The 26,942-nt window shown below is 44.9% G+C and overlaps 2 protein-coding genes across 2 annotated transcripts in view; both read right to left on the reverse strand.

The window, feature by feature from the left end:
- LOC8033259 overlaps positions 1-26,942 on the reverse strand; it is a 958,536-nt gene that overhangs the window by 688,610 nt on the left and 242,984 nt on the right. The window lies entirely within an intron of this gene.
- On the reverse strand, positions 1,652-5,216 carry LOC120850459 (probable RNA-directed DNA polymerase from transposon BS). The gene has a single exon (XM_040222938.3). It carries the CDS (start codon positions 5,189-5,191, stop codon positions 1,652-1,654), a length of 3,540 nt encoding a protein of 1,179 aa, XP_040078872.3. The 5' UTR covers positions 5,192-5,216.

Below are 26,942 nucleotides of genomic sequence, written 5' to 3' on the forward strand. Positions count from 1 at the left end.
CATGCCCTGCCTTTCTTCATGTGTCTCTGGAGGAGTTCAACGCGCAGCATACAAAGCACGGATGTCCCGGTTATTCGCAGCCATATATCAACGTACCACAGTCAAACGCTGCTGTGGGAATAGGTCTTTAGACAGCACAGTAGAGTAGTTAACAGCCTACCAGCTGAATGTCTGCTACAATTGAGTGCGTCTTTCACTCAATAGGACTGACCGTAAGGTGCACGCGATTTAACCTTCTCGCTCACACATCTTTAAGCGCTCGTACATCTGGATGTTCTCTGCAGCCACACAACCGGATACTGGGGTAGAATAGAATCAAAACGTATAAGCAGCAAAAAATAGACTTGAGGACGTCTCAAAGTCAGCTAACTCGTTGATTTAGTCCACCTCTTCATATAGTCTCAAACTCAGGGTCGTCACCACCAACACAAAAGGGACCAAGTCTATACTCAAGCGCCACAACCACCATCACACAATGTAAGAATGGGGACAATCTTACAGGTCGCCACGCTAAGGCAACACCCGTCCTTTACAGTTGAACAAAATGATGGTTAATAGAAACATGGTTAATATTCACCAGCTCGCCCGCACCCTTACTCTATTTTCTTAAAACAGGATAGAAACTGTGGCATAACCTAGAAGCGATCATAGTCACTCGGGGTGTCTGCGTTCACTTATACTGTCCATTTTTCTTCGGTCAACTTAAATTGCGTCACCACCAAAAAAAAAAAACCTTCATTTGTGTTTTTAAATTAATCTTACACTTAAAAAAAAAAAAAAAAAAAAAAAATCCTGCGCGTCTGCTTACCCGCAAAACACACAAAGAGCCAATTTCTGCGATCTACGAGATCAGCCCAGCAAATGATGAGGCGGAACATCCAGATCGCAGAGATTGGCTCTTGGAGTGTTTTGCAGGTAAGTAGACGCACAGGTATTTCTTAGAGCATATGTATACGCTTAAATGCCATGTTCAAGGGTCAGCAATCCGCAGCTTACGACCTACGTAAAGGCCCTAATGTGAATGCATCACACTGAGGCGCCCTAGCTCAAAATATTGAGCTCGGTCGTTTTCTACATGTTTGGCGCCGCTCGTACTTCACTTGAAATGGTGTGCACCAGACTTACTTTGTGGCTATTGGTGCGAATGAACGCAACAGACCCAAGCATCAAGGAGAATGCAGGGATTGGTGTTCCACGCGCCGCACGTGCTGGCCTCAGCGGTATAGTAAAATTTCGAAAGCAAAAACCTAAAACAAATTGTATCTTGTACGCGCGATCGTCAACGCTTTATTTTAGTAATTTACTTTAAATATTTTATACGGGGAATGCGTGCGCGTGTGGCGCGTGGAACACCAATCCCTGCATTCTCCTTGATGCTTGGGTAATATAGCAAATGGTCTATTTGTGCCAACCTATTTCTGCGGACACTCAATGTCGTTTCGGAAAATTCAAGACGTGCGACATTAACGGATCACATAGGGAACGTGGAAACTGGTGTCATTTATAGCTACGTAGATGAGTTACAATCGACTCTCAAACAAGGCCATACTGACCACTAGACCAGTGGAATCGATGGTGCGGAGTTTGAGGAGGAGGAGGAAAAACTTTATTCAATAAGGAAAAAAAAAATTGAGCGCCGTGAGTGGACTCCTCAGTCCAGGACTCCAATGGACCTCGCTGCCGTCCTAGCCCTCTCGATCAGCCGTAGCTGTCGGTCCGGGTCAGAGCTGCACAGCTCTTCCTCCCACTGCTCGATGGTTGGATGGGGTATTGCTGTGATATCCTTATTGCGTTGACAGGCCCAGATCATGTGGTAGAGTGTGGATGGTTCGTTACAATGGGGACAGTTTGGTTTGTGTAAGTTTGGGAAAATGGCGTGGAGTCTTGTAGGGTGGGGAAAGGTGTTAGTCTGTAATTGCCTGAGCATTGTTTCTTGTTCTTTCGTAGTTGATTTGTGGCTCGGCGGGTAGGTAAGCCGGGAAAGTTTATAGTGTTGTGTGATGTCTCTGAATGTTACCAGTGGTTGGCTGACCCACTTCTGGTCCTCTTGTGGAGCCCGGCCGGCTAGTTCTCGGGCGCTCGCATGAGCAGCGAGGTTTCCACGGAGGGTCGAGTGCGCAGGTGTCCAAACGATAGTCACGGTTCTTGTGGGGGGTGCTTGAAGTAGAATTTTCAAGGCGGTTCTAGAGATTCTTCCGTTCGCGTAGGTTCTGCAGGCAGATTGTGAATCTGTGATAATTGTTGTGGCTGGGGTTTGGGCGACAGCGAGAGCGATGGCCACCTCTTCCGCATGTAGCGTAGTAGCCTGTCTAAGTGTGAGGCTTGTGAGGATCTTCGAGGAGTTAGTGACCACCGCTGTCATAGCGGGTCCCTGAGCATAGTCGGCCGCGTCAGTGTAGACTGTTTCGTCATTTTGGCCGTATATTTTCTCCAGCCATCGAACTCTGGCTGTTCTCCGTCCCTCATGATGTTCTGGGTGCATGTTGCGAGGGATTGGGGCTACTTCCATGTTACTTCTAATTTCCTTGGGGATATCTTCTGTGGAGGTTTCGGGTTGCCGGGGCGGGTACCCAAGGTGATGTAGGAGTTTGCGACCGGTTTGGGTGATTGCAAGCCTTTGTTGTTGGGACGTGAGATGGGCTTCTATGAGTTCGTCCAAGGTGTTGTGTAGTCCCAGGGCTAGCAGCTTCTCGTTGGATGTGTTGGGCGGTAGGCCTAATGCTTGTTTGTATGATTTCCTGATTAGCACGTCTAATTTCTTGTGTTCGCATGACTTGAGCGTCGCGTACGGTGTGGCATAAGTTATCCTGGAAATGACAAAGGCTTGCACGAGGCGTAAAGTATCTTGTTCTTTCATTCCGTGCTTCTTGTTGGTGATGCGCCTTATCATGTGAGTGATCTGACCCACTGTGGTATCTAGTTTTCGTACCATTTGGTTGTTGCTGCAGTCTTCCTGTAAGGTCATGCCTAGAACTTTGATGGAGGGGGAGGGCCTGATGCAGACCCCGTCCAGTTCTATCTCGATGGATGCAGCGGTGTTTTTAAGGTGGGACCTTTTCCGCACAAGAAGAAGTTCCGACTTCTGTGGTGCGCACTTCAGTCCGCAGCTCTCGGCGTATGTTCGGACGATGTCGGTGGCCTGTTGTAGTTTGTCTTGCATCTCTCCCTCAGATCCCTCTCTTATCCAAATTGTAATGTCATCCGCGTACAGTCCATGGTGCAGTCCCGGTATTTGATTCAGCTCTTTTGGGAGGTTGATAAGGGCTATGTTAAAGAGAAGCGGAGAGAGTACTGCTCCCTGTGGCGTTCCTTTGCTTCCAATGTTGATGGGCTGTGATCTTTTATCTTCAATCTTGATGACCGCTGTTCGATCTGTGAGGAAGTCACGGATATATGAATACATCCGTTCTCCACATCCAAGGTTATTAAGATTCTGGAGGATTGTTTCGTGGTTAACGTTGTCGAAAGCACCCTTGAGGTCGAGGGCAAGGATGGCCTTCGGTGTGTGCTTGCTGGCTTGGCTAAGGATGTCCTCTCTCAGCTGAAGTAGTATGTCTTGTGTTGAGAGGTGAGGACGGAATCCAAACATTGTGTGCGGCATGAGTTGGGAATCCTCTAAGTAATTTTGGAGTCTGTTTAGGACCATATGTTCCATCAGTTTGCCGACGCAAGAGGTAAGAGAAATCGGTCTGAGGTTCTCTATGCTTGGCTCCTTGCCAGGCTTGGGGATCAGTCTGATCTCTGCTGCTTTCCACGCTGGAGGTATGCTGCCCTTTTCCCAGCATTGATTCATGTATGCCGTGAGCAAAGTGACTGATTTGTCGTCAAGGTTCGCAAGGGCGCTGTTGGTGATTTGATCCATGCCCGGGGAAGTGTTTTTCCTAATTTTTGTTAACGCTGCTCTGAACTCTGCCTCAATGAAAGGCTGGTCCAGCGGTGAGTTATGTGGGCCGGTGTAGGGTGTTGGCTGGAGGGGTTGTGTGCTGGCTATGTATTTGGCTTGAAGGACTTTGAAGAGATCTTCTGTAGTGCCTGGATATTGGTGTAGTATCCTTTTGAGGGTTTTGTTGGTTTCTCCTCTGCTTTGCATCGGGTCTATTAGGTACCTGAGCAGGTTCCAGGTTTTTGTAAGGCTCAGAGTGCCTCTGAGGTCATCGCATTGGCCAAGCCAGTTTTGTCGGCAGAGTACCGCTGCATACACATCTGCCTCTGCAGCTAATTTGGTTATTCTGAGTTTCAGTTTACGGTTGAGCTTTTGTTTTCTCCACCTCTTCGTGAGGCTGCGCCGGGCTTCCCACAGGTGTAGAAGATAATTGTCTATGGCCGGGATTTGCGTTGTGGTTTGAAGAGTTCTAGTGTGGCGTTGGACATCACGGCTCAGTTCTTTTACCCAGAGCTCTATATTCATGATGGGATCATCTGGAGCGGTTTCCCGGTTTTTCCTTAAAGTTTGCCAATCTGTGATTCGGGCTTCGCCAAGTTGCCTTCGATAGGTGGTCCCTTGTATTTCGGTCTGGACGAGCATGTGGTCGCTCGAAAAGTTTTCTTCCAAGTTCATCCATGAAGTGTGGGGGGCATTCTTGGCAAGAGTGAGGTCGGGGCAGGTGTCTCGCGAAACGCTGTTTCCTACTCTGGTTGGTTTGGCCGGGTCGATGAGGAGCGTGAGCGTTTCGTTGTCGATGCATTCCATTAGTTCTTTGCCCCGTTTGTTATAGTAGGGGTACCCCCAGGCAGGGTGTGCTGCATTAAAGTCGCCTGCAATGAGGAGGCGACTGGCCCCCGCTTTTTTTGTGGCCTGGTGGAGCAGTGTGGCCAGTTCACTGTGTCGGTTTTTCGGGCGGCAGTAGATATTGAGTATAAAACAGTTGTGGCCTTTAGAGGTTTTGGGGGGAATCAACTCTGTAAAGATGTGGTCGTGCTCGGATGCTGGGAGAGTATGTTGAATTGCAACGATGTCTTTCCTGATTAAGGTGCAGACGTCGCGTCCTTCGTGTGTTGTATGTGTAGTATAGCCGGGCAATCTAGCTAAGGCGTTAGTTTCTTGGAGGGTGATAATATCTGGCGGTTGGTCGATTGAGGTGATGTATTGTTGTAAGGTTCCTTGTTTATGTTTGTATCCTCTGCAATTCCATTGCCAGATGCGGAGCGTATCTAAGCATTGCTGAGTTGGTTTAGTCATTGCTAGCTGCATGTTCTATGTCTTGAATTACTGGAACTAGTTCAGGGCGCTGGTAAGGTTTCTCATTCCTGCTTAGGCGACCGGGGATTGTTGTCTGTTGGCTAGTTTCAATTTTGTCCATTCGGACCTGTAATATTGTGAAAGTCTGTTGTTGCTGCGTGGAAATTTGTGTGAGTTGTGCAGTTAGGCTGGCGAATTGCTCGTTCATTTGGCTAGCAAAGAGACTTAGAGTTTGTTGGAGCTCGACTTTGGTTACGTATTGAGACCTGCCTTGTGCGTTTGGGCTTGGAGAGGGTACATCCTCTGTGGAAATTGACTGTAGTTTCCGTTTTTTCTCATTGGCTGGTGTTTCCGGTCTTTCTGGGCTTGGAGTTTGGTGCTGTGTCAGTAAAGTCTTTATGGCTTGTAGTTCGCTTCGTAATGTCTTAATTTCCTGTTGCAGTGCCTGACATTCCCTACAAGGTGCGTTGGGGAGTGGAGCACTGGAGGAAAGAACTTTAGCCCAGTTCACCTGGTTGACAGTGCATTCTGCGTAGTTTTCTGCTCTGACGTCCCGGTCCGCAGATGCACCGGGTCCCGAGCGAGCCCGGCCCGAGTCGCAGTCTCTCCGATCCACAGACACCCTGGGCCTCGAGTGGCTCCGGCTAGTGCCGCCGCGGAGGCGCGGGAAAGATTGGGATCTGGAACGGGGCCTGTAGTGGTCGTCGTCGTGTCTCCCTCTGCTCCTAGGTCTTCGGGTGGTATCTTCGTACTGTTGTTGATTGTTCTCTTTCTCCCATTTCTTTTTTCTGAGAATGTAGGGCTCTTTGTACCGTTGCTTGCAGTCCTTAGAAGCAGTCAGGTGGCTGCCTTGACACAAAGCACATGCAGGATTGCATGAGTGTTCTTGTTGGGGATTGTGTGTTCCGCACTTGTCACAAGTCACCACGGTTGGGGTGGGACACACGTCCGCGCGATGTCCTAGCTTGTGGCACGTGTGGCAGTATGGAACCGTTTTTTTGTAAATGTAGCAGCGAATTTCGGCTCCCCTGTAATATATGTAAAACGGTACCTTCGTTCCGAGTACCGTGATTGCTACAGAGTTAGTCTTTCCGAGTCTCCTACATGCGATGAATTCGTATCCTGGCAGCCAAAGGCTTTCGAGGATATCCTTTGAGGTGTGGTGAGCTGGAATTTCATGAATGACGCCTTTACAGGAGTCGTGTGGCGAGAGCCCGTAAAGGTTAATTCCATACTTTTTTCCTTGGATGTCAATTTGGGTGACCGTGGAAAGTGCTCTTGCAGCTTCCTCACGTGATGTGCTAATGGTGATGATGTTTTGTTCTTCGTCGACTCGGATTCGTAGTTCAGCTTGTTTCCACATCAGTTTTGCTGCAGCGAGAATGCTGTCCGAAAGAGTTGATACGTGGTACTTTTTCAAGTCTAGACCGTCCTTGGGCCGGATAACCATCTTATAGTCGTCCATCGGAAGTGCTGGCGGTCTTGGAAGTGGCACTGGCTTGACGGCCGTGGTTTTCGTATCGACAGAGAGGGGGGTAGGCTTGACTTTGTCATTGCCCTCGTACATCCTCTTGTTCTTCTTCTTTGAGTGTTTACTGACGACATCAATCCAGTCCCCTTGGGTGTCCACCCCGTCTGAGTCTTCGTGCTCCAAATCTTGGAAATCCATGTTATTGTTCCGGCTCGGCGACGTGGATCTTTCATCAGGCGAAGCGCGCGAGTTCGTATCTGGTAGTGGCATCTCGAAGCCGCGCCAAGCTTGGCGCTAGGCTTAGCGTGGCGGCCGCCGCTTCAGGAGTTCAAACGGTTATATAATTGTGAAAAGTCGACTCACAGTTGGGATGTTCGTGTCCCCGTGGTAGCGGTGACGTTGTCTCTCAGATCGTAGTCTCCTTTCTTCGAAGAAACCGTTATTTTCACGATTCTGGGCTGAAACCTTGCATAGGCGAGAAATCAGGCCTCTGACCAGGCTCGTCGTCGTCGTCCTCCGGTCCGGAGTTTGATCCCAAGAAAACCGGCTTATGGCATCCGAAGTCGGGCGCTAAGTTCCGACGCATCTAACAAGTGAAGAGCATACACCTTTCATCGGTGCTCGAGATGCTCGAGCGCATCTGCGCACGTATCGTTGACTGCATAGCAACAGAAAAGTGTTGCCCAGTACATAATCCATTCCATTTCGGGTTCGCTAGTCTCATCAAACAAAAGTATGTTTTGGGTTACGACCTATAAAATAAAAATAAGCAAAAAAAATTTTTTTTTTTTTTTTAACTTGCACATTTGTTTATTTTCGTGACTTTTTTCATTGAAGCGACCAACGAACCATTCCACTCCTTGGGCACCAAACCAGAGTAGAACAAGAAAGCACACGGAGGCGATCGTCACGACCAGGATTCTCAGTATCGACCAGTGTTGTAGGCTTTACAGGAAAAAAAGGAACGAAATACGTTAATCGTTACTTGCAAAATAAAGGAACGCGTTATCGACCTACATTACCCCAGAAGCAAAGGAACGCGTTACCGGTATGTTATCGATGAAAGATAAAGCACGTTACTTGTGCGTTCCATTTTATTTATAAATTCATGATAACAGCGTTTTATGGGGGCGACAGCATCTTTCGACGCTGGGACAAAGGGCATGGTCGTTGGCGCTTTTCTAAAGTGGGACTCTTTTGCGTAGGGAGATGACAGACAAAAAGTTTGAAATCACAAGGAATGGGTGCAATAATTAATGACTTGAGGGGGGGGGGGGGGGCGCCTATACTTCGTTTCAGCTTCAGTCCAGACGTAGCCGACGCCCCGAGGTAATGGGACCAAGGACTCAGCGTCAAAAATGCAAGTCACTGGGCCTTTTTTGTTTATCATTGGTTCAGCGATTATAGAACACGTACATTAACAAGACGAACACTATGAGGGTGCGCTTTTGACGCTGTCTGATTGGTTCCATCAGCTCGTAGCGTCGGCTGCGTCTGGACATAAGGTAAAACTAAGTATACAAACACGAAAAACATGTAAGTGTACTTTTTCCAGCTTTTGGCAAGTGACAAGTAACGTAACTACATTACCCGTTACTTGAAATAAGCAACTAAGTACGTTACCCATTACTGTTTTGAAAATGTAACGTTATTACATTACCGAAAAAAGTAACGCGTCACCGGTAACGCCGTTACTTGTAACGCGTTACGGCCAACACTGGTTTCGGCAACAGTGTTGTCGAAACCAGTGTTGGCGGTAACGCGTCACCAAGTAATGCGTTGGTAATTGCATTACTTAGTAATGCGATTACCAAGTATCCGCCGTGCTTTTTATACACTGTAAAACTGTGAAGTTTTACAGTGTATGAAACGCACCGCGGATACTTGGTAATCACATTCTTAGATGAACACCGTAAAGGTTGAAGGTCTGGTACTTGTCTTATTTCTGCCAATCAAACAGCATGTGGTAAAAGACTTATTTGCAATTCGTATCCAGTTTTTCGGCCATTTTGGCTATGCTCAATATCAAGGATGGGCAAAATACATGCAAATATGTATCGAAATACAAATACAAAATACTTCGTCAAAAATGTATTTAATTACAAATCTAATTACATTTCCAAAAAAAGTATTTAAGAACAAGATACAAATACAACCAAATGTATTTGGCCTCTTCCAAATACTTTTCCAAATACATTCCTCAAAATTTGCGTCAGCGACTAGGGCATCCGCAACGGGTTTCTGTGTATCTCATTTTAATTTTGCATCACACACTCGGGAGTTAGTGTGCGAGGCTCTAGTAACGTAATAGAAATATAATAGAAAAATTTAATCAGCTTGGATGTCTTTGCTTGGACAGCTTTTTTTGGCGATTACAGTTTGGTATAGACCAGGGGTGGCCAAGCTGCAGCTCGCGAGCCGCATGCGGCCCTTCGCGTGAAGTGCGGCTCGCGGCTGCCTCCCCCACCCTCACACACACACACACACACACACAATCCCCCGCCTCCCTCCCGGTCACACGAGCACTTCCCCAAAGGGAAAAATGGAGCGCGTTTTAAATCAAGACAGTTGCGGTTTGGCAGTATTGTGCTACTGCTACCATACGTACGGTTGGACTGCTTTTGACTCGGATAGATTGAAAGTAGTTCGAGTTCTAGACAAAAGATTGCTGCCGAAACCCCCCCCCCCTCCCCCCCCCCCCCCCCCCCCCCCCCCGCGGCTCTCTGAAATTTCGTGGTTTTGTTAACGGCTCTTAGGCCGGGTCAACCTGGCCACACCTGGTATAGACCAACAAAGAACCGAGACGACCGAGACGCGCAGCACTAGCTAGAGAATTTTTTGTTGTTGCAACTCGCACCAGTTACGAAAATCTGGACGATCCGCGCATTTAGAATGTTCCAGGCAAAAATGTGGATGGAAATCAGGCTGGAAAGCATCACAAGTTGTCACAGGCACTTATTTAGCCAGTCTGCCTGTGAACGTCGATTTCGTCACCATTCCTGCTCTGGACTAGCGCTGTAATCACAATTTCACTAAACGCTCGTGGTTGATTGAAAGACACTGCAATCGGTGCAGAACGTAGTTTTCTTCCTGCTCTGGACAATGCCTTTGAAATAAAGCCGGAGGGGACAAGAAAAAAGCCCCATGGCCGAATAATGGATGGAGACTATATCTTAGAACCACATGCATAAAAACAAGATGTATTTTCGCCCACAAAATTGTATTTAATTACAATTGTATTTAAAATACCCACGTTTTAGTATTTAAATACACACGTCAAATACATTACCCAATTTGTAATGAAGTACGAATGCAAAATACACAAAGTAATTGAAATACGTATTTCAAATACTTGTATTTGAAATACTGCTCATCCCTGCTCAATATGTAGCCCCAAAGGGCTAGGTCAATTCCAGCCAAGTATTGTTGTGGGGGGCTTCGCCCCCGGGCAAACCTTTATACTAATAAAATCTTTTTGTTTTCTTTAGGTAGTGATTATTGACGACACAGACGACCAAAACAGTCGGTGTGGTCAGTTTTCCAAGAGAGGTGAACCGGGATTAATTCCGTTCTCCTTGACAGAAATAACAGTACTAATGTCAGACGGAGAAGGTTGATGGTGTTGTTTTAAGGACGCGATGAGTCCCAGCCTCCATCGCACACCATCAATCCTCTCACCATCGAACACGCACTAGTGCACTTGTCGTTTGGACAAGTTCAATGTTCAGATACAAAGGCAGACGCAAAGCTAGCTTTCTTTGTCTCCACTCACTCTTCGAACGCGTTGAAACGCCGGCGTCTAGCTTTCGGCGTTCGGACGCGTTCGACGAGTGCAGTGGAGACAAAGGCCGCTAGCATTAGTTCTGCTCGCTAATCATTCCAACGAAAGCTCGCTGCTCTGCCTTCCCCTCTCGTCTCCTCCTCTCCCTCCATTTCTACCCGTATATGCATAAGCGACCATAGAGTTATTACTATAAACACTAGAGGTTCAGGTGGCGCTAGTGTGCTGTTGCATTTTGAAGCAGACATCAAGCAGTCAGAAATTGACTTCCGGTAATGCATTTCTCTGGGAAAAAGCGAGTGAATTTTCTTGCTGCGCTCGATCATAAGAGCAAATATCACGAATAATCTGTACGTACTAGGCACATTGGAACATTTCTCAGACACGCTGACGAAATAATTGGTCAGTTACAGCATTTTTATTTGAAATTCGTGGCATGCAAAACGGTGCTAAAACCGCTTCGTACGTGTATTTATGTGCACTGTCGGACACTGTTAGTTCGAACACGGCGTCGACGCTTTCCAGCATGGGAGATATACGTGCCAAACGAACGAAGGACGTGTGGAAAACCAAGAGAGACGGCAAGAACTACGCAGTAACACTGAATAAGTAACTCTTTGTGCATGCAGACGATCAAAATTAATTGAATGCCACGTAATATATAGTCCGATTTGCAATAAAAAAGTACTGCTTTATTCCTGGTCATGAATATGTACGAAGATGCTTGTTCTGTGTTCAAATCATCACCCGCACGCTCCAAATCTTTGCAAATAGGGGCAGCCAGAGAGCAGGTGCCCGGTAAAAACTGCCCGACATAGGAAATAATAAAAAGACACACCTTTTGTAGCTCACGCGCTTTATATTTTGCGTTCGAATGTTTTTTTAACCGATCGTAAAGATGCACGACGGAGTCATTTTCATCCAATGACAGTACGGGCATATAGCAACATATAAGCACCACCGAAATGCTAGCAAACCTTGAACACACTCTACATTCCTTTCGATCGTTAGTTTGCTTAGAATCGTCGCTCGTTTTTACATACCTTCCTTGCAACAGAGGTTTGGGCCTGAAATAGAGCGAAGTTTAACGTCGTTCAGTGGTAAAGAAAAATGCTGTAACTAAAGCAATTAGACTTTCACAATACCAATAAACGTACATACTATCCGGTACAACCGAAATGACAAAAGTTATTCATGTTATTTTCCGGCGAAGAGACGTAGTTCACGCGCGTTTTCCCATAGGAATACGCAGGGCGGCTGGAAATGTAGACTGCATGCTGTCTGCTTCAATTTTCAACCGGAAGTCCCGTAGACACTAGCGCCAGCTGAGCTTCTAGCGTTTATTGTAATAGCTCTATGTCAGCGTTCCTTCAAATGTAGATTTAAATAACCCCCTGCCGTTTACGTTATGGGCACAACTACCGTGTTTGCAGGATCCAACGCGCACGCAGATTTGGCTCTTAGGTATTCAAAAAGTAAATTTCTGCCAATCTTCTACAGCGCAGGTAAAATAATCAAGGTTCAACACATACCTCATAGAACAGAGTTTATGAAACGCACGACAACGCAAAAATCAATACCGTACACCAGTCGCCGTTGTCGAAGTTTGTCGATGGTTCTTCGCTGTTCACAGAGGTAATTCTTGCTTTCATCTAAAGCGGTTTAGGTGCCGCGCTTCTCGCGCTTGTACGAGTGTGCGACCATCGCCTCTGCGGGGGTCGTCTTCCAAAAAAACTTTGCGAGCTCGTCGGGTTGCTGGGGTTCCAAGGCCACGCAGTGCTACTCCGTTGTTATCTTTTCCCACCAGCGTGTTGACCTTTCATTTAAATAAAGCCTCGTAACGGAATTTTTCCTTCCGTAGACGCGAGAGAATTCGCGTGATGTGGTTACGAAAATGGCGAATGTAAACAAACGGTCACGATGGCGATGGGGCTAGTCACCTTACATCGGGTATTGCGTTTTTCTGTTGAGTTTCGGTTTTTAGTTTCGATTGTATATTGCATGTGTATATTTGGGCACCAAATTTGGTGAAAAAAGTGCGCATTAATTGTACACACAGGTATGGATTAGCTCACAACAAAGGGGCAGTTTTGGTTTTCGTTTTTCCCAGCCTTCATTGTGAGTCACTTTTCTAGCCACCTTATCATTTCCGCTGCAGGAGCAAGGGTATTTTCTACTGCGGGAGCAGTTGTCACGGCGAAAAGGGAGCGCTTATGTGCTGAACATTTGGAACAATTAATTTTATTGCATGATAATTTGCAATCATTGCATTTTCTGTTGATATCTAACTTCTGCCTAGTCAAGGGCAATTTCAAATATTTGGTTTTAAAAAAAGGTCCCTACCATACCAGTTTTTTGTGTGACGACATTAAAGGGTGCATATATATATGCTATCTAAACATGCGCAGTTTTGTAATTTCTATAACTTATCAGTTGCTCCTTTTGCCTGCTTTCATGTACAGTTGACAGCCTCATGAGATTAATTAGTTAAGGTATAATAGCTGTGTTACCAATTTCATTGTTTATATATGCTGCACAGTTGAGTAGTTCTATTTACTTGAATTTGTTTTTATTTGCGGTCTGGAAGGTAATATAGAAAGTATTTGCTTTTTTTTTTTGGTATTTCCTAATGGTACACACATATCCGATATTCAAAACTATTTTTTTTCGAATATTCGTATTCGATTCGTATTCGAAACATTTAATATTCGCACACCTCTACGGGTGTGCGAATCTTGACTGTTGAGTAATACCACAACTCTGTGATATTACTCCACAAAACAAATATGGAGCCTACGGATAGGATTTTGTGTTTTCGGATAAATCCGAAAAAATTCGAAAAACACTCGCCGGTAAATTTTCCGTCAAGTCGGATTTATCCGAGAAACTCCGAATTTCGAGGTCACAGCGACAAAATAAACAGCAAAAAAGACGGTGTCTTACAATTAAACTTTATAAGATCACAAAGTCAGTGGTCCTGGAGAGATTCCACTTCAGTTTCCTTTGAAATGTGGAATTAAGTACTGAAAAAAAGGGTTTGCCTTTTAGCACGTCGAGGTGCCTCCGGGACTACGGGTCATGGTACCCTGACCTTATTTATTTTTATTTCGATTTTTTTTTATTTTATGCAGTATAATATGCTTTAAATTTCAAAGATTTTGGAATTTAACAAAAATAAACTCTCATAAACCCCGAACCCCAGCGAAAAATAAACTCCGAAAAACACCCTCTGAATTTTACGAGAAATAAACTCCGAAAACACGGAATCCTACCTATGAATAAAGAGAAGAAAAACTAAAATGGGGAAGTCCGTGGGATTGTGCGTTTTCGTACACTTCACGCTGAGTTCACGCCAAGGACGTGGTCGTGTTTCCATGCGCATGCATTCAAGTAGTACCACCTAGCACAAAACTGTTTTTGAGACAACAAGTTATCCGTTTCTTTGAATCACCGGTTCATCCGAATCTGAAAACAGGATAACTAGGTATTGTAAATGACCGGTTAGACCGCTTGATTATTCAGTTCTTTAAAGTTCTCTAGATCATTTTGACAGATCCGAGGACCACGGATTGTGCTGTGCCTGCATATGCGTGAGTTGTGATTTGTTATGCTTGGTTACGGATGTGTTGGGTGGTTTCGGATACGTTGCATGATTGACACACTCATATACTCCCCGGGTTTATCCAAATGATCGAGACAAGTTTAAATTTATTCAGGTCCCGTGATGTCGTGAAAACACGTGGGCAACTACGCCTCGTCATTCTGAAGCCAACTGGGTGCTCCGACCGTCGTCTACTACCGCAGGCTCCCTTGGATCATATAGTTCAGCTGCTTGCTCTCCCGGTGGCTTCCTCCTCCTATTGGGCAGGAGATTTAAGAGTGGCGCTCCCTAGCGGCCACTTCGGGAACTAACGCTGTGTGTCAAACAAATTTACCCTCCGACAGCAGTGATTAGTGCATTCGCTGCCATCGAAGACGACGACGCAAGGCCCGTGAAAGGTATATAAGACTAGTCTTTTCTTCTAAACACATCTAGATAGAAGCCATCTAGTCCCCTTATGCATTTAATGTCATCGAAGTCCTCTCAGAAGGCAAAAAACTGCATGTGTGGTCACGCGCAGGCGTCGTGTCGGCCGCGCGCGCTGGATCGTGCGTGGCCGGCGCGGCGTCCCTGTTTTTTCGAACGATTCACAAAACACGCACTTCACTTTTCAGTTACCCTGTCTCTTGCGGCAATCATGAATGGCATCGGCGAAAGCAAGTGGTGTCATCGATCGTTGAAGGAGAGGACGTGCTCAACTGCGATCATGTCATCGAGGGCAGCAACGTTGCACCAGAGCCGACGGCGGACAGTGTCTGCACCGTCGCGTACGTGCTGCAGTCCTCTGCGCTGCATGCATATACCATGTACAAAGGCATGCTTCGAGCACTGCGGTACGCAGCAAGTGCTCACCATGTCGCTAGAAACGAATGTGCAGCGAGCGTGGAAACGATACGGCGTACGCTTGGCGAGTAGCGTCGGAGTTGTTTGCCACACAGCGATTGTTTGTGGTGATGATGATGATAATAAACTACACCCCCTATAGTGCGATCTCCTCGCCAATAGTTGCGCGGATTTCAGCGGCTTTCAGTCATTGCGGATGTCGGATATTGGGCTCCGGCGGAGCAGCTTAAGTGGCTCAGCCGGGCAGCGGTGATAGGGATGACGCAGCTTTGATTGATTATAAGATTATTTTGTCTCCTCTGCCAACTGGTTGTGCGCTTTCAAACACCGTTTTCCTCTACGCAGACAGATCGGAAGGCCAACGGGGCTCGGTTTCCTCAGCGCCGCTTGCTAAATCAAGCTAATTATGGTTTGCTATGACTAATTTAAGTACACGGTATGCTTTGTGTGCTTATCCGTTGTTTGGGCTATGCAAACTTTATGCTGCTTTGGCTTACATTTGACGGCTTTTTGTTACACTCCATCGTAACGCGTTCCTTTCACATAAAACCCAGCCCATAAATGTATTCTGTGTTAATATTGGGTGTGCTCGAACACTGGAGAATACCATAGATCAGTGTGACCTGAGATTGTTTCCTGTGAAGGCTGTTTGTTTTTCTCGCTGCCATCAAGCAAACGCCAAGTTTAAATAAATGTCCCCCCCCCCCCCCCCCCACACCCCTTGCGCGTCCAGGCCTCGCCTCAGTCGCCTGCATATTATGGCAATTGAAGCTTTGCAGGTCATTCGCAGCAGCGTAATAAGTAACGATTGTCCGATGAAAAGAGCGTTGAATACCTGCGTTCTCCGACCGAGAACACAATTCGCTTGCAGCCGCTGTCATAAAGGAGGCTTTCAATCCCGCGCGCGTATTATGATATTATCTGAGTGGTGCTGCCTACCGAGTTTCGATGGCGCTTGTCATGATTGGCGCATAGTTTTAATGAACTTTTACGTTGTTCTTTGCTTTTTTATGTGCCATCGTCGTCGACATTCCTATTTAAGCTTTTTTTTTTTAGAGATGGTGTTCCTTATGAAAATATTTTACATTCTATACCAAAGGTATACTGATTGAAGATATCAGGATTATTAATAAGATTTAGTTCCGTGCTTGCGCAACGAGGTATATGGGCTGAGCTTGATTATATTTATTTCACTAATAAGCAAACTATTTAATTAGCCTAGACGGTGGTTTCTGCTTTCTCAAGGAATATGGAAGGCGTTGTAGATATAGAGTATTGAAATTTCAAGGGGAGCTCTTCGAGGCTGTTGTGTAGAAAATGATCGGTGCTGTGCCGCCGTTAGCTGCCATCATTTCATTAAGTTGAGTGAGCAGAGAGGTTTACCAAAGAAGCTACAGCTGTTCTTTGCCTTCCTTTGTCGCCACTGCAATCATTGAAACAAAACAAAAAACCTGAGAAAAGTAACTTTTGCTCATTACGAATCATCAAGAACGTGCTGCAGAAAACCTTGAAGCTTGTATTTTTTGGTATGGTGTTTTGAGCATGCTCTACAAGTTTCTCGAATAAAAAGGTTAAGTTGACACAACATACTCTTTACGCAAGTCCTGACATTTTTATTTAATTTAATTAACGAACAATTCAGCTAAAACAACCTGCCTTCCAGAGGGCACAGCCCTAACTAAAAGGTTGAAAAGTCTCGAAGGTTATTGCAGAATTCAGGTTACGTTAAACTCTAGGGAAGCAAGTGACCCAAAAAAATGACTAACTTACGACGATTGCCAACATCTTCATCTTTAAGGCATTTGTAATCTTATTTGTAAAAGCATTCGAGCATTTACAACTCTATTTGTAAACGCCGCACCTTTTTTCCCCCATCTCACAGTCACTCATTCTTTCCTGACGAAGTAAATCAGCCTGGCAGGTTCCCTACCATCGTCACCAGATCAGCCTCACTTATTTTCCTCAATTACTATAATTTAATCATCGTGCCTCTGGAAGCAAACGCTTTAGTGAATTGATAATTTTCTAACTGCCAGATGCAGAGGAATCGAAGGCATACTTTCTTATTCTGTAAGTATGAAAGATCGTGTTCAGCGCTCAATGTCGTGATACGTGGGAGAAAACCGAATAATCCAAAAAGCGGACATTCGTATTTTAACATCCGAATCAACCGTCCGAATATCGGGCTAACCGATTATTTATGTCATATTCATATTTCAGTCGAACAATCATATTCGAAAATCTCGGTAAGCGGATAAGGCGAACTCGAAGGCAGATTCCCTTCCCTCCTGTTTAATTGCATATTCGGTTTGGCGGATATTTGCATGCACCCAAGTCCCCACTCAACGGGTGCATGCTTAAAGGCCTGCTCACACATGCAGCGGAGCACTACAAGCGTAGCGCTGACCTCGCGCTAAGCGCGTGCTGACGGGAGCGTTCACCGGCTTTGTGTCGCACCGTCAAAACTGTTTCTCATGGCAGACGATAAGTAGCCGTCGACACAGAAGCCGCGTTACATCGGCGCTTCGCTGCATGTGAGAACCGGCTTTCATTCTTCACGTAACAAGGATTCGGATGAAGGAGGAGCGCGAGACCCTTAGTGCACAGCTCCGCGTATTGGCGACGAGTCGACGCCATTTCCCATGGGAGGGCGCCCGGATACACCTTTTCAAAATCCCGTTTATGGGCGAAATTTCGTTTCAATGTGTGTTCATGTATCGCGTTCCTTTTCTTGGTCTTCAAAACGGCAAGCGTAGTCGCCAAAACTGTGACTTGGCACACCTTGACTGCGATTTCTGAAACAGTGCAATCATCTATATTCGTATAGCTGTTTATACCTAACGGGCAAGCTTTCACAGTACCTGATTGCAAGAACGTAAAACTCTAAAAATAAGCCTCCCCAAACACACACACACACACACACACCCATACATACAAGCATATATATATATATATATATATATATATATATATATATATATATATATATATATATATATATATAGCTTGCTGGACCGAGGTTTTTCTACTTTCCAAAGATAACTCTTCTTATAAAAACGCAAAAACAGACGACACCTATGTTTTACTAAGAGTTCGACGCAAACACAAAGTAAAGTTAACGCGATACATAAAGCAACATATGCATAGCACGCTCTAAAGAAACGATAGCTGAACGTCTGAATTGAACGCGGGCAGTCTGTCGGCAAAAGCAGGAAACGATGGCTTAGGCCAAGAAAAGTAAAAAGGCAAAACACTGGTAACTCTTATGCTCTGGTGCGTTTTCGCTTTAACACTGGTTTTGTGTTCACGCCTTTCAAAGCGATGCTTTGCCTTCCGAAACAACGCCTTCCCTTCGGCCTTCTCGGCAGTACGTCCACAGACGTCTAGTTTAAACTTGGTTTTAAAAATATGCTTCTATCGACTTATTTGCCTGCATTTTACGGTGTTTTCTCTTCGCCGTGCCTTCTTTATACGGGGCTAGACGGTCTAACGGAAGGCCGAACGACTGAGGCGTTCTCCAACGCAAGCAGCGCAAAAGAAACCCCGACGGCGGGTCTTATGTCTCTGGTCCAGTCTGCCGTCGGGACGCTCTCGATGGCGTCGGCGACTCCCGTCTCCATGCTTCCGGAGGAAGGATTAACCCATATCCTTACGTTGTTGGCGTCCCCGCATGACCGTTCGCCAAATACTCAGCCCGACGTTATAAACCTGGTCAAAACAGAAGCCGGAGGCGTCTCCCCGTCCAGAAGGGCGCTCGGCGCCGCTATCTTGAACGTCATCTTAATTACGGAAGAAGTGACGGCGGCATAAAAAGCGCCTTCTGGAAGGCCTGCGCTCCCGGCAGAAAAAGCAAATGGCGGCTCTGCCCGCTGGTTTGTGCCCTCCATGGCGCCGTTTTGGAACTGCGAAGGCCGACTGTGATCGGCCCTATTTCGTCGGCTGGATACGGACGGATCGCTCAAGTCCAAGGGATGTCAGTGGCGCTTATGCCGAGATTTTCTGCAAGCCCCATTATTTCCATTGTCTCGTAGTTACAGCTGGTGGATAGCAATTATATTGAGAGGAGTCTTGCCTCGCAATTGACAGAAGAAAGGCTGCCTTATCAAGTCTGATTCCCAAGAGGAATCAAGTGACCTGGGGATGACTTGGCATTGGACAATGTAAACGTGATCTCCAACCGTTTAATGCGAAGGGGATGCCAATCAATCGACAGGCATTTGTTGCTTCACCTGTGATGCAGACAGCTGAATTGGAGCTCGAGGCGTATCAGTTAATCTTCGTGCAGTAATCTTCTGCCACGGCGGTTTTCGAATGTTGTCGACTCAAAGCAACATAAAAAAAAAATAATGTAGTTGCTACGGTTTATTACAGAGTCATAATTAGCTATATGTGCTAGGTACTTCCCGGGGCTCATGCAAGCTCTTGGTTCTCCGGCGTTTAATTGAGAGCTTATCTAAATTCCATTCAAAGTGCCTTTGCGCTCGCGGTAACTTTTTCGAGACTTCACCGAGTTCCTTGTTTTTCGGACTCGACATTCTGCGTGTAGACAAAATTCACGCAGTAGTCCATATATTTTTTTACAGCCACCTTAATTTACCAACTTCAACCACTTGGTAGCTTCAGACTTGTGGACGCTATGAAAGAGATGAGAAAGATATTTTGTTGCGATGATATCATGACAATTTGTTTTCATATTATCTCGGAATATTTCACAGCTAGCATAGGAAATCCTTATAGTCAGTTTTGAACAGGGGCATGTATTTGCTGTGTTATAGATAGAATTCCGTGTTCTCGGAGTTTATTTTTCGCGAAATTCGGAGAGTGATTTTCGGAGTTCACTTTTCGCAAAAAAATTCAAAGTTTATCGGATTTTTTTTTTTTTTTAATTTTTCAATTCTTGAAAGCATTGAGAGTTTAATTTGGCTTTCTTAATTCCTAGAACCTCTCTAATATCAAATGATATTTCTTTAGCTGAAATCGGCGTTAGGACCCTTGACATTGGTATTAGTATACTGCCGCAGGACAAGCTTAAAAACACGTGGTGCCTCAATGAACGCTGATACTTCAAAATATGGAAACTCACGGACGTAATTTCTGCAAATCTATACTGATAACATTCCACCACTCCACCCCACTGTTGCACGGACCCCGGGAAGTGGCGAAGTAAGGATTATAGAAATTTCATCCGCCGTTTCCTCCACTCTCATAAAATTTAAGAGTTTATAGCTTTCACTGTTATAAAAACACAACCCCTCTTCCTCGTCAGAAGCAAAAACAGTATGATTCAATTGAGATCCTACAACGTAGCTTTTATGGTGGCCCAGGAGCAGAATGACCCGTTGTCCTGACCGAAGCTTGATGAGATAAGCCCCTTTTGTCAATAATCTGAGGCTTGAAAGAGAACTCAGAACTAATGATCCTGTGCTCCAAAAAAAACTTATATGTTGATTACCGTTTTTTTTTTCTTCTGACTTTATGAATTCGATATTCGGATATTATCGGATAAATACAAATTGACAAACATTTTATCGGAGAGTGTTTTTCGGAGTTTATTGGGTTTCGGAGTTGTACGTGAGGACATTATCAATTGCTCGGGTTTTGACGTTATGATGATGCTACGCAATACTGAGAGATGCTAGAGAAATACCTTTGAAGTACGTTATACTTGCGTCATCAAGTACTGACCTTCAAACGGGGTACGCGTAAAGTTTTATTTAAATTACTTCTGACTTGCTTGTTCGAGCCCATGGTACACCGTCCTGTGCCGCCATGAGACGGAGCTTCACAAGCTTTCCGGGTACTGCGGGCCCTTGGTCGCAGCCACCGTCTTCCCGTCCGCGAGTATTCGTGAGCGTGTTTGCGCATTTTGATGCACACGTGTGCGTACGTGAACGGAAATAAAATAAAAACTACCACGGCTAGCTGTACATTTCACGCACCCAATTGTAGACACCCAAACAAAGTGCATTCCCCTCAACATAGTGTAGGCTTGTGAAATCGGCAATTCACTCGCTTCAATTTTCTTCCGGGCAAAAACTAACGGAGAACTGTTCTTAGCGTAAGAAGAGATCGCCCTCCAAGCTGCGGCAATTTCAGAAAGGCTTGAATCGAACCCGTTCACTCCTTCATCGGTGTCGCGAAATTTCGGAGACAGGTGTTCTGAACCGGACTCGAGAATAAGAAAACAATGAAGATATTTAACAAAGAAGTAAACTTAAAATAAGTGACACGAAGCGGTACCCTTCGTTAGATTATCGATGTATTTCAGTCCAGAGCCTACAACGTTGTTAGAAAAAAGGGTATATATATTCCTCCGTAAGGGAGGAACACTCTTGTCCCTAATGTTTCGTTAGGAACGGAACAACATTCCTCCCTCGTCTGCATTTTAGTGGTGGCCCCGACTCGAGTGAATCGAGCTCAATGAGGCTAAACAAAGACTCTACGTATATTGTCGGTCTTGAGGCGGAACGCTGCCGCGATTCAACCAAAAATTGTAAGCAGTGTTTTCTGGACAGGCAAATAAACAGCTCGCGCCACTGACTGCCCCCTAGTGTCTGCTAAGCAGCTATCGCAATAAAAACGTCCAGCCCCTTCGGACCCGACCAGAAACAAAGCCACAGCTTTTGAGGCATGAGCAGCAAATAGAAACATGACACGAGCTTATACGAACCGTGTTTACTGCCGAAGCCGGTCATGCTAAGGAATCAACGTTCTCAATCTGGTTATGTGTCGTCCCCTAGCCACATTTTTACGTCCTCACTTAGTTGGGGCATGAGTGCCAGGAAGTCGTCGAGTTTACAGAACCCCTTTCGGATCAGATTTTCTCCAAAACGCTGCTCGTAATACTCGACAAGAGTTTCCTTAATGATTTTTTTTTTTTTTTTCGCAGGTGCGAGGCCGTTGATGTCCATCTCAGGAATTTCTCTCAACAGAGAATAGTTTTTTACTTGAGACAGAACTCGAGTTGTTAGCTGCTCCCAGAAAAGATATTTTTCTGACCGTGAACGTATCACTGACTCGCTCTACTTTTCCTGGTATAGATTGGCCAGTTCTGCGGTACTATTTCAAATGTCCTTCATACCTGTTTCAGGATTTTGGGTATCTAACCTGTGAAATGCGTTTAGATTACGTTCCAGCTGCTTTTCGAGCATTTATTCTTGCTGAAATGGAATGTTACGTGACCTCTCAATCGCTGCCAGTTTACCTTTCTCTTTGGAACCTTAAATGGGGTTTAGATAGATAGATGGGGTTTATTTGCGTGCCTGCAAACAGCCAAGTGGCCCGAGCAGTAGTGCACTGTCCTGTACACAGATACATAAACGTATGAGATAAAAACACAATCCGGCGAAAATGTCTGTTTCACCAAAAAAGGCATCGTGAGTCTGTTGCAGACGTGTCATTGGGCAAGTGGCCCGCACATCAGGGTAAAACGTGTCTCTGCATTTTGATGTCCTCCCTTACGGTACCCGGAACCTCAGCGACATCAGCAGCTAGGCACAATCGAGAGAACCATGCACAATTTGACGCAGGAAATGCATGTCTCTTGCAATTCGTCTATCGTGCAGAGGCACCAGACCGAGGTCAGCGAGGAGGGAACGGTAATTGTAGAAACGGCGGCGGCCATTATATCGGTCGTAAACGATTCTTATAAACTTACGCTGAACGTTTTCAATAAGATTACAATGTAACGTCGTTACAGAGTTCCAAACCACAGACGCGAACTCGAGGCGTGATCTAACCAATGTACAATACAGACATAAAAGACATTCAGAGCGACGAAATTTTTTTGCCATCCGCGAAATTACACCCAGTTGGCGAAGTCTTTGGCCAACAATGCGAGAGACGTGGAGGCGAAAATCCAATCTCGAGTCCACAAAGACACCAAGATCCCGTACATAGACAACCCGCAGCACTTGCTCTTCAAATATACTGTAGTCGAAGACTATGCTCCCCTTCTTCCTGGTAAGGGACATTACTACTGTCTTTTTTGGATTTAGTTGAAGCCTATTTTTTAAGCACCAAAGTTCAACGGAGCGGATGTCATTTTGTATCTGAATACAGTCATTTGCATTGTCGACAACACGGAAAAGTTTAAAGTCATCGGCGAACATTAGCACTTTCAAATCGCATTTTGGCGATTTGAAAGTTAACTTTCAAACCATGCGCAATACAAAGTGCATAGTCCGTATTCTTTTAGTTTCAACAAGAGTATCTGGTGGTCAACCTTATCGAAGGCCTTGGTCATGTCAAAGTAGACTGTGTCCACCTGACCACGGTTGCATACTGCAGGACCACTATGACCAAGGAAAGTAGCTAAGTTCGTCTCCACTGATCTGCCCCTGAGGAATCCGTGTTGCAAAGGTGACATTTTTTGTTTAAAATACGAGTACAAGCGTTCATACATCACCATCTTACTATGCCTCGCCGAGTGCGCTGTCCATTTCGCTCACATCACGTGACAAACAATCGACAGTGCCAGTGGACGGCTTTTCCTTACTAAGTAGAGTTATGTTAATCTTGCAGAGGTTCCAGCTAAACTTCGGAGTTGCGTTTTCTTTATTTCCTATTTTAAAGGGGTTATAAGTAGAATTTTGTGTTTTCGGATAAATCCGAAAAACACCCGCAGGTAAAATTTTGGTCAATTCGGATTCCACTTCATTATATAGCATAAAATTCATTTCACTTTCCGAGCGAAGTTCAACAGCCTGAAACAGCTTATTAAGCATGTATATGTGTCCTTTTGCAACAACATTTAGATTTGCGATCGGTAAAGTACGAAAATCAAAAAGGTCGGAACGGTGGCAGGTACATTTCCTAAGCTAGAGCTCTGTAGAAGCGCAGCTCACATAAACCAAGGACCAGTTGCATAGTCGTTAAAATTTTCGACTCTTTGGCGCCAGACACACAAAAAAAGTGTATCAGCTCAAGTCCATTTCGGAGTGCGTTTTTGTTGCTCTATATTAGATCGTTTATATAATTTCAATGTATAACATCAATTAGATTTGATATCGTGTTTTGGCTGTTCTTGTCTAGCTCGTAGATGGCAAGGGCCGAAAAACAAGAGAGCAAGAATACGTATAAATGCACTGTATCCGTGCTGCAACAAAGTCAAAAAGCAGTGAATGATGTTTGGAACTTGAAAAGCACGTATTCTTTGAGTTCTACCCCATATGCGCGTTGACTCACGTAGTGACCATATAATGATGACTGATTGATTTTATACATTGCATAAACGCAACCTTTCTTTTGCTCAAACTCATGCACCTCAGAAGCACGTCACAACTATGTCTTCTTGTGCACTACGACTTTCTTTACCAAATGTATGAGGCTCCAAAATATTAACATAATTTTTCTCTTTACTTCGAATATTACTCACTTCATCATAGTGGCTACCATATTTATAGGCACATAGCTCCACTGCGCGAGGGAGCGTGCGACAAATAAACTCGCAAACTCGCTAATTAGCACCTATTAATGAGTTAACTTTTTAATTAATAATTTGTGAGCATACCACCCAGTACAGACGTTCTAGATTGTATTGAGAAATATCCCATCGTGTTGTTTCCATAAAGGTAGCTTTTGTGTCTATTTCTTTTTTCTGAGGTTTAAAAAAAAAAAAGATCTCACGCGAGATTTAAAAAAAAAAAAACCTCGCGTGACTATTCCTTATTGGACTGTATAATAGTTCCCTTAGTGTCGTTTTCTGTTTTTGTTTTTTTCGCGCTTTCTTTAAGGCTTGGAAACCTACCTGAATGAAAAAAACACAATTGGATGTTTCTCAACACCTTCTACAACATTTGTATTTGAGGGTTTACGCACAAATCAATGTGTAAAAAGTTAGATAATTAATCTATAATATTTATCCTGTTTGGCCTATCGCAAAACAAATATTTTGAATTGCTCAATAGGATTGTGAACAATACTGCATGGGTTTGACGCGCGTAGTGTGCATAAGTTTTTTTCTTTTTCTTTTAAGTCAATTCGTACAAGTTACCTGAAACACCCTGAATAACACAAATCAAACTCCATTTCGCACTATTTCTGTCTTTCCGTTTGAATTTCGTTTAGCCGCTAACATTCCAAACTGTAATAAGCCGCTGTTTAGACAGACATGCTTCCTTTTCGTCATATTTTAAGAGATGCAAGCAGACGACAGTTACGATAGCCACGGTCCAGGACTACATTCCATAATGACTATTTCCATGCCGTTGGATTGTACCGTAGTTGCTCAAGCGGTTTGTATAAATTCTCTAATGTAATACAGAATGTTAAGGCAATGTCAACGCGAAATGTATATCGACATAAGCGACTGAATCGAGTCTGCTCACACCACACAACACAGCCATAGCGATGCTGGTGGCACACAGAAGCAGAAAACCACGTTGATTGCCTGTTGACACTATAGTAACAGGAAACAAAACCAATGGTAACACAGAAGACGCCCAGGCAGACGACAGCAGAATCGCCTTGTCTTGGTCGCAACATTGCCATAACGCATAGCCGGTACCAGTCACACAGACGGCATGTTAGTCCAGTATACTGTGCTCGCCAAACTTAAAGGAAGCACGCAACTGTGTCTTATATCATGGAAGCGCTACTCTGGCGGCAGACTTGTACGTAACGCGTTAGAAGTAATGGATTACTTGTAATCGATTACATTTTACTGTAATTTTGTAACGCTTCAATTACTTCCTGTAAGAAGTAACGACCCTTGTAATTGAGTTACTTTTTTGCTGTAATCGATTACAAAATTACCCATTATGAATTTTCTCAATTTCTTTTTTTTTTTCTTTTTTTTTTTGGGGGGGGGGGGGGGGAGGGGTAAGATCGTTAGATGTGCTGAAGTCACGCAGCTCTGGGCAACGGTTAATTTTTTTTTTCTTCTTTTCCAAAACCACTAAGCACTGGACCTCGAGGATTAGTAGGCCACGTACTTCACTATGCTTCGTTTCCTGGGTACATTTTCTTTTTTTTTTTTTTTTTTTTTTTTTGGGGGGGGGGGGGGGGGGGGGGTACACCTGAGGCTACATCTGGGTATGAAAAATTACGTTATCCATCCTCTTATGAGGATGGATAAGGTAAGAGGGATTGGGTGTGTTGGCGTCACTCACTCAGCTCTAAACAAAAACGGTTAAGGCCTTTTCTTTAATTTTTTTTTCGAAACAACTGAGCGCGAGACCCCAAGGATTATGCTACCGTAATAATAATAATAAAAAAGAAATGAAAAGTAACCTGGGAAGTAATCGATCACTTTAGAGTAATTTTTCGATTACTTTTTAGGCTGTAATTGTAATTGGTTACTTTTTACAGTGAAGTAATTGTAAGTGTAATCGGTTACGTTATTGCGTAACGTGTACAAGTCTGTCTGGCGGTAGCCGAAGCTCCATGACGTAGCGCGCAATGGGAGCAGGGGAGGTCCCACGGCTGAACCGGAGATAAGGCAGCAATTTTGCCTGTCGGGCGATCTACGCTTTTCGCCACCCCCTCGCACTGCAGTGCATAGGTGACCGCCGAAATTGTCACTTATTGGACGGCTCATTCGGTAGACACATAAAATGCCTTCTGTTTGAGGCATTTAACTACTGACGGTTTCGTCAGTCACTCATGCACCTTCGTGTAAAGAGGTGTATAGTGATATGAAAGCGTACATCGCCCAGCAGGCCAAAATTCCTGCGTTGTCTCCGGTACATCTGTCATTTCAGCGTTAAGAGAGCGGCCTTATACCCTGCTCGGACTGTTCCATTGAGAGCAGTCATGGAGCACTTCTTCGGCTGCGTTCAGGATAGCGCTCCCATCAGAGAAGACACCGCTCGCGTGTTCCATATACGTTCGGTGAGCACTATGCGTAGCCCTCCCGGCATTTTTCCGGAAATTGGCGGTTTCTAACGGCTTCGTTCGCTCGGTCGAAACAAAATAACGCTAAAATCGTCAATGCAACCGAGGTGCTCTTCGTGTTTGGATTGGGATATTAATTTTACGAGCGGCCTTCGCTGCCACTGATGCTCAATCAGCTCAACGGAGTGTATTAAACAACGCGCGCGACGTGCCCGCACAACGAAACCAAAAG

The sequence above is a fragment of the Ixodes scapularis genome, unplaced genomic scaffold (assembly GCF_016920785.2).
Source record: "Ixodes scapularis isolate PalLabHiFi unplaced genomic scaffold, ASM1692078v2 PGA_scaffold9__187_contigs__length_104089568, whole genome shotgun sequence".
Lineage (NCBI taxonomy): Eukaryota > Metazoa > Arthropoda > Arachnida > Ixodida > Ixodidae > Ixodes > Ixodes scapularis.

What these genes read in the sequence shown, in the direction of transcription:
- LOC120850459 (XM_040222938.3), bottom strand. Translation starts at nt 5,191, where the DNA reads ATGCAGCTAGCAATGACTAAACCAACTCAGCAATGCTTAGATACGCTC.